General features: G+C 43.0%; 1 protein-coding gene across 2 annotated transcripts; it reads right to left on the bottom strand.

The window, feature by feature from the left end:
- Positions 1-3,817: 3,817 nt before the first annotated feature.
- Positions 3,818-14,776, bottom strand: selenoi (selenoprotein I). 2 transcript variants are annotated; one of them, XM_070987091.1, is made up of 10 exons: positions 14,565-14,776; positions 12,525-12,593; positions 11,819-11,927; positions 10,336-10,410; positions 8,454-8,716; positions 7,874-7,982; positions 7,745-7,793; positions 7,474-7,654; positions 7,210-7,386; positions 3,818-7,045 (listed from the first exon to the last, which is right to left on the bottom strand). In XM_070987091.1, exons 1-10 carry the CDS (start codon positions 14,619-14,621, stop codon positions 6,938-6,940), a joined length of 1,197 nt encoding a protein of 398 aa, XP_070843192.1. In that variant the 5' UTR covers positions 14,622-14,776; the 3' UTR covers positions 3,818-6,937. The 2 variants fall into 2 exon arrangements, with proteins under 2 accessions (XP_070843192.1, XP_070843193.1); XM_070987092.1 differs by having other exon boundaries at positions 6,980-7,045; positions 14,565-14,729.
- Positions 14,777-14,971: the final 195 nt, after the last annotated feature.

Genomic DNA, 14,971 nt, shown 5'->3' with positions numbered 1-14,971 from the left:
TAGCACTTCAATAGTCTTGGGTGTCTCTGAGAATAATTGCTGTGCCCATCACGGTGTTTGTGTGTGTGTGTCAGTCTGGGCAAGCCTGTGTTCCGGCGTGTCTGGTTTCTAATGATGCTCATCCATAATTGACATTCACCTCGCAGGGGGAGCGGTCCAGGGTGGCGTGGTGGTTAACTAGTCTCCGGCTCCTCGCCATGGCGGTGTGTGCGTGTATGTGCCACGGGGGTCAGCGGCGCACAAAACGTCCAGCAACGATCAGCAACCCGAGCCGAACGCTGTTTAATTGATGCCACCTCTGATTAACTGTCAGTTCAGGATCAACACCAGCTAATCCACTAAAAGACGCCCTGACCAGAGGGACACTGTGTCACTTTAACCTCAGCACAGGGCAACGTCGCCCTCACGGCGGGTTGGCGCTCAAACAGTTGTCAGAAAACATGGATGTTTATTGGGAGTGGAGGCTAGTTTTAAGTCATTTAATAACAAATTCTGCAGTTATGCATGTGCAAAAATACAAAAGTAAGGGGTCATTTAATTTCTCACTTTTTAACAAACCATCATCTGAACTTGGTAAGTCATCTGCAGTTATTGTTAATAAGTCATTGGAAAAAGATTGGGTATTTTTCAAAACTTTGGCCTTTCGTACTCACTCAATCGCAGTTGTAGGTCAGGACTGAAAATGGAGCTGTTGGAAAACTTGTTCCAGGGTGAAGATATTTAGAAAATGAGGTGATGTTGTGCAATGGCTGACGTGGACAAAGGGTGCTTTTCATTACATTTAATTGTGCCTCCTCGTCTCCTCTCTCCTTCGTCGACCCGGAAGTCGTTTCCCCTCCGCCATGATGAAGGATCTTCCAATTGCTTAAATGCACCTGAAGGAGACGAGGAGCGAGGAGAGAGGAGGCTTCTGAAGGAGATCAGAGTGAGGATACACCGGTGTAGCCTACGCGGAAGTTTTTTATTATTTAAGGGGCGTGTCGTATGTGGCACACGTTTGAATCATGGCGGGAGCAGGTCTTCACAAATGTAATCTTGATTCTTGTTTCAACTGTGTCCTTTTAACAACTGTATCTGTCACCAAGAAATTAATGAAAATTCTTGGTATATATTTATTTTAAAGCAAGGCTACAAGGCTGTTGGTTTAATCTACCACACAGCCGTCCTCTGTTATGCCTCTAACGGCATATAATTGAAACCTCATCAATAGCAATCAGGAGTAGAACAGTCTGACTGCAGATCTGACCATATCACGTTTTACAGCTTTTACAGCTGTGCAATCCTCATCAGTAATTGACGTCGCTTCGGACTGACGCTGTGGAGCGAGGATTTTTCATTTCGGAGTTTCGTTTCCTCCGTCCTCACGTCCCTTCCTTGCATCCCTCTTTCATGTCCTCGCTGGGCGGAGCTAAGACGCGAGGAGAGGAAGCGAGTGGAGGAGACGAGGAGACCAATTTATGTAATGAAAAGCACCCAAAGTAGTGTCACCAACACCACTGGATTTTGGCATCTGGCTTCAGGTAGCCTACTGTTTCCAGGCTTCTGATTGGCCAGCATGACTTTAGGTTTTAGGGTTATATTGCTGTGGCTTTGGCATGCTTTCGACAGCACTTTGATCGTATTTTTGAAGGAGGAAATGCTCTGTTTTAATAAGAAACTTGCCTATGTGTGAAGTCAACATTAGAAGAGCATCCATGACTAATTTACTTACAGCTAAAAAAGTCATTCGTTAAATTTTGTAGTTATTAGTTAGTCATTAGAAAGTGGTGCCAGCTTTTTAAAGGAAGCCATGGCAGCTGTTGAGAGTCAAAGCTGACGACAGCTATCGCCCTAAGTGAAGGAGAAAGTTACAGCTTTTGATACTAAAAACACAGACTTTTGGTTGAGTTTTCCTTTGACGATAAAAACGTTAACCAAATCAAATTCCTCTCATGTCGATACAGCATGAAAATGTGAATTCGTACATAATGTCCTTTAATGTGGGAAGAACAGTGGAATGAGACAACCCGAAGTGTCACCACAGCCAGATCTGCTAAAAAGCTCTCATCTGCTTTTCTTACAGTGCTGTATATTGTATGGTGATCTTAAGTCAAGGAAAACACTTTGAACCCAGCTTCATTCGACTGCTCCCAGACAATGATGTGGATCACATATTTAATGGACGAGCAAACCTCTGGCTTGCTCACAGCACATTGTTTGGATGAATCATTGCTCGACGAGGGTCGTATTTCTGGATGAAAAAGATCCCGTCAAGATAAGCAGCCATCGTGATCGGCTGCCAGCTGTTTTGACAGGCACAACTCAGCACCTACACTTTCACAGTAGAGGGACCGATCCAAGACCGACATGCTGGGCCTCCACGTTCAAACATAACTGACTCAATGATATACAAGCCAATATTAAAGGAAAACTCGCCTTCTAGCTTCCCCTTTGATGTTCTTTGGCAGTTTCTCTTAAAGATTACTTGAGGATTTCTGATTGCTTTCCGTTTGAAAGTCAAGGCTCCCTCCCCAACTTCGAACTTCATCCCAAAGATGATAAAAGAACAGAAGCACACGCACAAGCTTTCGCTGCCAGACCAAGTCGTGGGTGAAGAGACAATCAATTACTAATGAAGCCTGTAACAGAAAGCAGAGCCACATGAGTCAGAGGTGTTAAGTTCAGCACACATGTTGTTTACACCGTGGACTATAAAAATGCCAACGGTTGTTTTACCTAGGAAAGCCATTTTCGAGGGAAATGTGTGCAGAAACTTGCATCATTCAGCACTCTTAGTCCTAAACCGCTGCAACCATCGTCACACAGCAGAAAATCATTGAACATGTATTGTTCTGCAGCTCCATCTGCTGAAAGGATCCAAGTAGTACAGGTTGTTTTGCTATTACAGAATTCTGTAATGCTGCACAATTCTCAAAATATGTACATCCCTTCCAGTTACAACACTTAACACACTTTATCTGCTCTCACTGCAAAACTCAAAAGCATTTAAAAAGCTGACAAAAGCTGTCACATTTCCCTGCATTTTTGCCGTCATTAATAATATGTTTCTTACAAATAATGTAGATTCGTAGCATTCTGATGTACCATCTGTACTGTAGAATGTACCAAAGAAGCAGTGTCGGGTCAGCAGTAGACGTTTCCTGATGACACTGAGGGAATGATTTCACCTGCCTGCACAACTGCTGTGATGTAAGCAAAGATGTTGAAGATCAGGCTTTAGCCAGAGCTGAGTCACGTATTTTTCGAGCTGGGTAGAAGCAACATTATAGTATAGAGAATATAGAAATATAGGCTACATGAAAGCACAGACACACTAACTGCAATGCTACAAATACAGAATATCATTTTAAAGTGCTGACACGTCAACACATGTGACATAAACAAGACAAAACAATCATTAACCAGTAGTTTGTTTTTTTTTTATCGTAGATGTTAGCGTAGGCATGACCTCCACATCTAGCCCATCATGTCTGCTCCGAGCTGAGGATGAACTCGAGGAAGACAAGCATGACAGTACATGCAATAACACAAATGTTGCTGACTTTGAATGTTTAAATGTTCCTGCATACCCACTGACACTCTGAAGAAAGTGAAATCTCACTGGGACCTAATTTAAGAAGAGTCTCTGGAAAGACCAGAAGCATGGCCAGTGCACAGCCACGGCACAGGTCATGTTTACACTGAACAAACAGAATTACTTGACATGTAAATGCTTTACCAGTCAAGATACTGAGTCCATAAACTGCTCTCTGCTGGTCCCTAGTGGATATTAAAGGAACTCATAAAAGTTCGAGGTTTCTGGCTCCGACACGGTGAAGTGGTTAAAGAAAAGTCACTTTTATTTGTTTCTGGACAGTCCTTTCTTTCACTGGGTTAAATACATCACAAGTAGCCACACTGAAGCCCTGGAGTGTTGGCCAGGGCAGCATTAAACAACAACTTAGTCACGATTTGAACAGCTTGTTTCATTGATCCAGGGGGGATTAAGACCGTTTTCCTACATCGTGGTGAATGAAGCTGAGGAGCGCGCTACAAAAAAAAAAAAAAAAAAAAAGCCCAGAAAATTAGCTAAGAAAATTTAAAAAAATGCACATTAAATGAACTGATGATGTCACCTGCCGGCTGCATGAGAGTTTCACTTGCTCTATGGTTTGTTCAACATTTTTCTGTTAACATGACATGAAATCCTCTGCATTAAGCATTCTTTGTAGCGTTTGCAGCCTACACCCACATCCAATCAGCTAGTAAAGCAGCAGAGACTGAGAGTAAAAAACAAAAACAAAACAAAAAAAACCCTGCCTTGTCTGATCCAGGAACTGCTACATGGACAGATTGGTTGGGAGCGGATGAAAAGAACACTGCTGATTGGCGTCATGCTCTGGTCTGAAAAGTGACCTGCCCCATGTTTACAGAAATCGGCCTATGGGAAAACAAACCCATGTGTAGTTTAAAAAAACAAAAGAATGAAGAAATAATATATGTATTTACACAGATATCCACACATACAGAGTACACAGCCATACATTAACACACTTGTACACAAGGATCTGCACATAGCCAGACAGTGCATGTCCCCACCAGAACAACAGGTCACTGCTGCGGTGGTGAAATCTCAGTTGTTCTCACATCACTACAATCGACGGTCTCAAAAGTCACAGGTGTAGGGCTTCATCAACTACATGTCAAATTAAATTCCAACCATTGTAATGTGCTTATGACTGCATACAAGCCTTCCCCATTAGCAGTGCGGAGGTACTGCAAACCCAAACAGCCTACTTCACTGGGTTTTTTGGCAGTAGAGATGGATCTTAAGTTGTTTCTCCCAGTCATGATAATACTACAGTGACCCTACAAGACTGTGGTCTAAATGTTCAGTGTTGCTCAATTACAGTTTATGTACAAAACATCTTGATAAGTGGTAAAAATGATCCACAAAGATCCAAGTGGATTTTTCCTCCTGTGTATCTAATGTGTCCTATGTACCTTTGAATCATAAAGTGTCATCACACACTCAATCTACTGTATACAAGAGGATGAACATTCAGACTTCATGTTCAGTCAGATAACCAAAAAAGAAAAAAACACAACTCCCAGTTGAGCTTGCCGTTCACAAGGCAAGTACTGTAAAGAGCTTTCCCAACATATTTGATATTCTGGTTCATTTTAACCATTTTCCTTCAGAACTACTGAGACCCAGAGGCCGGGCTGATGGTTTAGCTGACTGAATCCACCTGTTCCACCTAAAACCAGGCATGGCGTAAAAAGTTTAGCCCCACTATGGTGGGGCTTTAGATTATGAGTCTGGTTGAGAACTACAGTTTAAAAATGTAGATGGAGAAGAAGACAGACCCTTCCATCTGGTCTCCTCATTGATCACATCTTCCAAGCTACAACCACACTGATAAACCGTCTATACTGTAAGAGAATCAGAGGTGATACAGATGATAAGCCTTATCAGATCTTAACTGGTGACAAACCAGTTTGATGAGAAACCAAGTCCAGTCTGCAGCCACTGCTGAATATCCATTCACCCTAGAAACGTTTGAATCACACAGAGGAACAGTGTTTACCAGACTGAAAAAGAAACTAAAAAAAAAACAACGTATCTGACAGACAATATAAAAGGTGTGACAGTATGTGAGCAGGAGACTGCGGCGCCAGGCGGCGTTGTGGCGTTTGTGGTGTCCTGTGCGACGGCTTGTTCCCTCAGAGTGAGTCCGCTCCGTTCACGGCTTTTGAACGCACTCTTCATTCAAGCGCTGCGCAACTAAACCGCAAACCGCTGCCATGGCCACGGACAAACAAAATGATACCAAACACGTATATATATAAAAACCACGTAAAAAATAAAAACTGAACGAATCAGCGTGAAGACACGACACCTCAGGGGGGAGGGAGAGCCGGGAGGCCAGTGCTCGGACAGAGGTCAGAGTGGAGGGTTAGTAGAGGTCACCCTGGTCAGTTCTTGCCCTGGTTAGTCCAAATCCAACTCACTTACTTGTGACAACCGTCACCACACAGCGGAGTGTGGAGTTAATTAGAGGGAAATTTATACAATGTTTTACAGGAGTAATCATCATTTTTTTAAAGTTTGAAAACAAATTGCCCCAAACCCCTTCACACATACAGTATAGATATATATATCTATATAGAGAGATATATAGATATATAGCTATTAACATTTATCACTGGGATTTCCTTGCAAAATCAGCCGATGATAAAGAGGTGACTGAACCTTTAAACTGGACGCAGCTGTGGATGCATGAGCCACATCTGGCCAGAACTGAGAGATTTGGTCACGTTTGAAACGACACTTCTTCAGGCATTCCTGTTAATATAATAAAACTGAAAAGGTGTTTCCCCAAGGCATATCATACATTCATAATACTGTGTGAGTGCGACTGCTTGTGTGTGTTTGTGTGTGTGTGTGTGTGTGGCTGTGTTTGTATTTGAAATACCTGCCACGAGATATAAATGATCTGCACGAAAGCAGAATAATGTATGTACGTGTGTGTGTGTGTGTGTGTGTGTGTGTGTGTGTGTGTGTGTGTGTGTGTGTGTGTGTGTGTGTGTGTGTGAGTGTGTGTGTATGTGTGTGAGTGTGTGTGTTTGCATGGCTCCTGTCCTCATGACTGAAGCACATTTCCGTAGGAAACAATTGCACCTCATTGGCTCAACCAAGTTAGCCAATCACCAACGTCGGAAGCCAGAGCCCCTGGGCCCGCCCCATTGCAGAGACCAGAGTTTGGTTGGTTGGTTAGGAACGTGTGCGAGTGTGCGTCTTGTTTGTGTGTGTGTGTGTGTGTGTCTGAGGACAGTGGGGGGAAGAAAGGGCTGTAGTCCATTCCACTTGCAGTGTCCTCATGGATGGAGGGGAGGGGATGCGGTTTCCGTGGTGATGAGAGTGAAGTGTCGATAAGCCGAGGAGGGGAGGAACCTAAACCTCTGCTTCTTTCAAGCCGATTCGTTCCTCCTCCTGTCAGTCACTGTTGGGCTTTTTCAAGGAGAAGGCGAGGATGTTGAAGTGGCCGCTGAGCTGTTGTACCTAGCAAAGGAAAAAAAAGACCATTTAATTATATAAGCCATTATTATGTTCCTAAATTCTAACTCTAAACTGGCAACCACTAAGAGCAAATAACCCAAACCCTAAAACAGAACTGAACTGAACTGAACTGAAAACTGAAACTGTGTGTGTGTGCGCGCTCTTACCACTGATACGCCGTAGTGTATGTGCGCTAGTATGACAGCAGCTGTCCACACATAGAGCAGTAGGGTCTCGTTGATGAACCCGCTCACCGCTAACACCACCACCAGCATCATAGGCAGCAACAGCCAGCTCAGCGCCTGGCAGCGTGTGTTACTCATCTGACACACAATCAGCTTACACTGCAAGGTAAATGCAGGCATTTGCACATGGATGATTGCACATTAACACCTGAGTACACACATTCACGTATCGTGTGGCTCGCTCACCGTGACATTGGCGAAGGCTGTCCCCACCATGAGGTAGAAGATCCTGGGCTGCAGCTCCAGGACATTGGATGGAGAGTAGACCACCCATATTGTGGACAAGACAAAGAGGAGGACGGGAGACAGGAAGGGCAGGAAGGCTTCGTACAGACTGCTGTGCTTCAGAGTGTTACTGCGGTGAGCTCTGCAAAACCACAGAGGGCGAAGAGTTCAGAGCACCGTGTGAAATAATAATACTACAACGTACTGACGGCCTAATGAAAAGTTGACTCACTTCAGGACATTGTAGAGGCTCATGGGTAAGGTCACAGTGAAGGAACAGGCTGGGAAGCAAAAGACAGTGATTATGGTAGCTGCTTCAGCTCGTGAACGAATGCGCACAGTGTGACCGGTCACAGCTCACCGATAATCATGAAGGTGAAGAGGTCTCTGTAGAGGAAGTGCCACAGGATTGGCTGGTACCACGTTTCCACGCCGACCACAGCGGTGACCAAGTAAACGAGGGAGATGGTCTGGAAGGAGGCGACACAAAATCATCAGGAGTGATACTCCATATGAAAAGAGTTGGGATGGTCATATGTTTGACAGTATGTTCCTCAGCAGAGTTATCCTCAGTCTTTCACCATAGTATCGTGTAAGCAGCCATATGCAGTGCATGTTTAAGATCCCTTTTGCAGAGTTCTTATTTTAAAATGTGTAGGGTTAGGTTAGCTTCAAGCTAACTCATGAAGCTAACGTTAGCTCGCTAGTTACAGCTGATAAAAGATGTGAGCAACAAGTGTCATTTCAGCTGACAAAAATCATTGGATGGATAGTTAAGGATGAGAAGCCTGTTTTTGGACCTTGGTCTTGTGCTTTTTTAAAAGTTCTTAGGACTTTTGATGTTCAATCTGACGCTTTTCATTGTGAACTGCTTATGTGCCGAGTGGTCGCTTAGCTAGCTGTGCATTTAAGTCCATGTGTGTGCGATTGCGTGTCCTTACCACTTGGCTTATGTCGTATCCCCAAGGCAAAAACAAGATGCCAGTGTTGTATTTCTCCCAATGAGAAAGAATGAACGAGAACAGCACCACCCACAGGATGTAATACAACGTGGCAACGCCGACGCCACTTTCCCCACGCCCAAATATGGAGTAGACGGTGGCCACAAAGAAGATGCAGGCCCAGCTGTCCAGCCCGTGGTCAAACAGCTCTCCTAGTGGCGTGGAAGAGTTGGTGCGACGAGCCTGTTTACCATCAACACCATCTACAAATGAGAAAAAAAAGACACAGATCATTGCACACAGTACATGTGTATGTGATCATTACTACAGGAACACATAAACATACAAAGTGCTAAAGATTTCTTTTATATGTCCCATTTCCAGTCAGCCAAAGCTGCCGCCCCCACTCACATAACTGTACAGTCTTTGAAAACAGCCACATTCCTGCTTCCCACCACTGAATTCACTGTCACACCAACTGAACTGCACTTCATTCATTTCATCCACAGATGCAAGTGTTCTGCAAATGCATCCTCGTAAGAAACACCACATGGAAAGTTGCTTTATTTTAAGGGTTCACATAGTGGTCAGCAAGACTTTAAAAGGACCTTAGTCTGGTTCACAGGGTACACATCGACACATGAACAAACACACAAACAGAGAAGGAATCTGACTGTAAAATAAATCTGCATTTATTAGACTGTAGTTAGAGTCACTGCCCAGGGGGGAAATCTGAGGGCATCTGTATGACAAAGTGACCTCAGCACTCTCAGTGAATGAACTATGAATAAGTATAAAAGATCAAATTCAGTTTGCCCCTCTGGCACTTTCATTATAATCCCTCTGAGCTTTGAAGATTTAGTTAATATTTCTGATGCAATGCTATAAACTGCAACTGCCTGCTGATGAGAGGGTTTATTCAGGTGCTCTTGGTTTGAAAAAGTTTGGAAGACACGTCCAAAACATTCATCATGCTTAATGTTTCACCTTGCAGATACTGCCCTGCTGCTGTGACTAATCCTGCTCGGAGGGTTGGGGTGGATCCTAATTCCTGGAGCGCAATCGCTTCAATTGCACATCCAATTAAAAGTGCATTAACTGAGCATCGCCTCTCACCAACTCCTTTCACATTACACACATTCATCACATCCGCTGTCGATATGTAAAGAATATTGATCTGTGCAGTTTTTTAACAAAAAATGTGGATGAGCATTCATGTTGAGCTAATGGTGCTTCAGGATTCTATGAATGCTGTGATCGTACTCCACATTAACAGCTCGAAATATCTTGGTTAAAGGCACATGAACAGCTGTTGGAACACAGTGTATAATAAGCTTCCCAATGCTGCTTCTCCCACCTTGTTTCTAGTGTGACACTCACTTAAAGTGGCCTTTTTGTAATGCTGGCCAACCACACTGCTATCAGACAATATCACTAAAAAATCCCATCTGAATTTTTTGGTTTGTTCTGACTGTAGTATTATGACTGCTACATCAAAACCTACTACTCTAATGCTAGAAACAGACTAGATGTCAGTTTCTTCCCCACAAAATCTCCTTGCAAACCAGTTTAGTCCAATGATAATCCTGCTGATTGCCGATGTGGAATCCTTAACATTAGTATCCCTATTTATCTGAGGCAAGAAATTCAGGATTATAAATCTGCAATCACATTTCAACACACTTTGATTATCTAAAGGAAAACATGATGAAACTAAATATATCCAAACCTCAGCTGCAGTATATTTGAGCAGACCAGGACACCATCTCCTCATACCCAGAGTCACTGTGCAGAGTGCATTCCATTAGGAAGAAGTCCCCCTGAGCCTCACAAAAAGCCAGAGAAACAACAACACACAGGGGTTGCAGGGGTTAGGACGTACCGAGTGTATAGGCCAAGAAGTTGAAGATCCCTGCAGCAACCCAGACCCAGCTAGGCACGTGTTCATGTCCTGCAGCTGAGACACAGATAATGCATAAATATGCAGCGTACCACACAGACAAGTCACAGATTAGCAGAATGAATTCTCACTTTCCTCAGGGATTGGTGTAAGCCTGTCTAATCTAAAATGGAAGAGAATTCACAAACAACTCTGTGCAGTAAGAACTGCTAAGTAGCATATTTTTAGGTGAACCATTAACGTGTGCATCATTTGAGTTAGCTATTCTTGTGAGGACACTTGGATTGGTCATTGAATGCACTCTGAGGTTAGTACAAGTCCGTCTGTGTTTGCATTTTTAGTTGTGTCCCTACCTGTACATTAAAGCTCAAAGGTTTGGAATCGCCTGTCACAAAAGGTTGATTTGATGCAGTCAGAGGACTACTCCATATTTCTGAATGCTCCTTCATGCTGTTAGGTTGAAAGGGTTTGTATAAAAACTAATGTTTTGTATATGGAGAACAAAATGCTGACTGACAAGTGAAAGGGCATAAAGAGACAAAGACACCTGAGCAACAGGTAAATAAGAATATAGGAAATCAGCAGTCACTGGTAAAAGAAGCTTAAATCTGTGCAGATTTAAACAAGAACAGGTTTCAGTGTCACGTGCACAATAATGCCCAAAACAAGCTGGAATGAACAGGCGTGTTGCTTCAGCAAAGCTACTCTTAAAACTTCACAATAAAACAGAAGGTTAGCTCAGAGTTAGCCCTGCAGGAATTGGATCGTGGAGAATCAGCTGAGCATACAATGGACCGACAAATCACAGTCTGAACATATGCAATCTAACCCCTGAGCAAAGAGGTCAAAGAAAAACTTGGGGCTCAAAATATTCAACGATGATCTCAGGTCACGTTTCTGGACAGGAAAACAAATTCATATTTGAAGAATAAAATGGATGCAGCAGTATTTTCTACTACATGCAACACTGTGGCAACATCGACCGAATGGAGGTTTGAATCATTTAATTATTCTTCTAAAACTGTTAAAATAGCCATTATTGAAGGAAAGACCAATAACACCAATAAAACAGGTGATTCCAAACTTTTGAACAGTTGTGTATGTGTGCAAAAGATGAGCAGTCAGCATCTTATCTGTTATCTTTACGGAGCAGTGTGTCGGTCTTTGTTTATGTTCTGGGCATACTGTTGTATATGTTAACAGGAGTAGCTCAGTGTGGTGTGTGAGTGTGTGTTTGCAGGGTGTAATAGGTTAGTGATTACCCTGAGCCACCACAGGCTGTCATGTTTTAGAGTGATGGACTTTGCCTTTCATAAACCAACTCACCAACACACATGTTTGGTTTTCTCTCCATTTTTTTTAAACAGATGAAGTCATTACAGAATGATGCTGAACAAACTGAACAGCCCCTCTCGCTCACATTCAAACACGATGAGGGCAAAAAGAAGTAGCGTGGTGGACCTACCAGAGGCATTGAAGTCAAAGTCGTAGAAGGCCAACATGAGGAAATTCAACACAAGGAACATAAAGCCTGTAAATGTAATGAGGTTTGGAGCCAACCACGTGGGTAGAAACTGTAGAGAAAGAGACAGACAAAAAGAAAGTGAGTAACATGTCCCTTGGCTCTTAAAAATAGTCTTCTCATCATAATATTGACACAGACTTAAACATCCTCACAGTAATTATTGTTGTCATACTTTACGGACAGTTACATCACTGCTAGGCAGAGACGCTTTAAGAGACAGGGATGTGAATATTGTAAAATGAATATCAGGCTGCAGTCAAGCAGAGATTAATATCAAAATAAAGGCTTGATGTAGGTAAGTAGATCAATGTGTCAGTGCCTTAACATACTGCTCCTTTTACCAGGTACAAGAGTCCATTCAGAACAACACAGTGTCTCCAAAGACCAGAAAAACACTGTGACAACCAGACACTGATGTGTTCTGACACGACATTCAGTCTTGTTACTGTATCACAGCAGACAGTTGGAAAGCTCATTAATGATGTACGTGTAAACACACACATACACACACACACACACACACACACACACACACACACACACACACACACACACACACACACACACACACACACACACACACACACACACACACACACACACACACACACACACACACACACACAGCTGAATAGGTCTTTCTCACCTTCACCACAAAGTTCCAGAAAGGGTGCATGACGTAGACAGACAGGGGATTCGAGTCCACCGCACTGTACTGCAAAGAGACACAATTTTATTAGTCAAACACAAACAGCTGCATTTTTTTATATTGGATTCATTAAACCAAGTGAAGCAAGGTTTGTTAAAAAAAAAAAAAAAAAAAAAAAAAAAAAAGCCCATGTGGCCTAGTGTAAGTTATTTACTGGGCAATATTGGTACCCTGTCATCATGCAGGTCAAAACAAACCTGATTCCAGTCTTTGTCACTTTATCCAGGCATGACGAATACATGTGCATGCCACGGCGTAATGTAACCTCGCTGGAGTACATACAATTTAAGAAGCGTGTGAGGCTGCTTTCTCACAAGAGCAGCAGACTCTCTGGAGCTCACTACAAATATGTGTTAATACAACAACAGGCAAGCAAGGACACAGACTAATGCTCCTACACAGCATTCTCATACAGAATGTACACAAGCTCGCACTGGGCCAGCACAATTAATCATCTATCTATTAGAAAAATTGTGCTGTCACCTTAACAACACTCGAACACTGGTAGAGAAAGTTATGATGATGTGTTATGTTGATGTGTTATGTGTTCTTCTAATCAGCAAGAGCCACGAACGTGCCCAATCATCAGCACATATGCAAAGGCAGACACTACAACCACAAATGTGACAATGACAGCAGAAAGATGAACGGAGGCATGAAAGACAAGATCTGTGGAACAACCTTTCGCTTTCATGTGCTTTTTTCCGCATGCACGCTTGTGTCTGTGCACTGTTCAAGAATACAAACACTGCGAGCCATGGTCCTCTGCTTCACTCACATGTGTCATCTCTCACTCTGGGAGCCACTTGAAGGCAATTATTGGAAAAGGCTCTCTGATGAAAAACAGCTCAGGGGAGCAGTTTCACACAGTAATCAAAGGAGGAGGTATTAGGGACAGAGCCTCAATGACCTGCGCTGGTGTCATTTAAGGACGAAGGACTTGATCAGAAAACACAAAACCAAAGACTTATTGCAAAACACACTGGTTTAAATGAGAATTTTGAATGCATTGTTATTGCCTCTTGTCTGTAAGCGTCTGGCATTCACAGTGTGTCATTCTGATCATAAACTAACATATGTGTTGTGTCCAAGTCAAATTATATCCCCCTTATCAAAACTGAATTGTCTTGTGTTTGAATAACTGTCCTGTTTTTTATTGTCCTCAACAGCCAGTGACAAGACAACTGAGTCTTTGTGTCTGTGTTGCCACACTGATATCCATCTTAATGTGAATTAACTAACACTAAAAGGTTTGTGTGGCATGCAGAAAGGGTGTGACTGTTTTAAACCGTTTAACACAGTCCTGTGCTCACTACATACGAAGAGAGGACGGGCAGTGGGTGTGTGAAATGAGTGAAAACACAAAGTAATTCATTCATTTCATAGCCAACCACCGTCGCAGGGAAAGAGGAGCTAGCTACTAGCACGTTTGCGCACCGCGAATTCCGGCCATCACTTTCAAAATGAAACAAACAAACAAAAAATTCGTTCTAATATTTAAAAAGTATCGTTGAAATATGGGACTGTTTTTGTTTTTTTTTAGATATATATTTTGTTTCATTCACCGGGCTTATGGTAGCATGCAATGCTCAGATTCAGGGGGCAGAAAGTCAACCTTGTAATTGGAGATAAGTGTTCAAACATCACTGATGAAAGTGTAATCAATACGTAGCGAGGACAGCTACATACATAACAAATGTATGGTCATAGCAGCATGTAGGATACCATCAAAATTGACCTGAGCAGATCACATTGTAGTTAGAACTAACTTATTACAACACCACGCTTTTATTTTCTAGGGGACACTTGGCCAGCATCTGGTATGATTCTGGCTAGCTAACTCTGGTTACCTTCACGCACTTTTTTTCGCCTGGGAAGCACCCTGCAGATCGTGACAGCTAGCTGTTAAACACCCCCACACACACTGTTGGATCAATGGCTAGCCACTAGCAGGCTATTGCTATCTATTAATCATACCTTGTATTTGTCGAAGCCCGCAAGCTGCTCCTGAGTGACATATTCATAAAGAGCCATTGTGGTACAATCTGGCTCCACAATGAGATGAATGGATATCTCTTCTTGGAAATGCAAATCCCCAACGTTAGCTGCCGAGTCGAAGTACCATCTAGCTTGGCCGGCCACTGTCTTTCACGCCGGGTGAGGTGATGTCGAAACGCTAGGGCCACTCCTACGGGGAGGGGGGGGGGGGGGGGGGGGGCAAACATCCTGCTCACTACAGCTCACCATCGCCCCCTCTGGCGTGGATGACAGCGATAAAAGAATGAGGAAAAACATCCTGAAATTCTTTTGAGTGACCGAAAATGGCATGATTTTAATTTGTTAATATATTAATAGAGGGAATTAAGACGAATAACAATTATTGA

Source organism: Chaetodon trifascialis, chromosome 19 (assembly GCF_039877785.1).
Source record: "Chaetodon trifascialis isolate fChaTrf1 chromosome 19, fChaTrf1.hap1, whole genome shotgun sequence".
In the NCBI taxonomy this organism is placed as follows: Eukaryota; Metazoa; Chordata; class Actinopteri; order Chaetodontiformes; family Chaetodontidae; genus Chaetodon; species Chaetodon trifascialis.
This window is presented reverse-complemented; position numbering and strand designations above follow the sequence as displayed.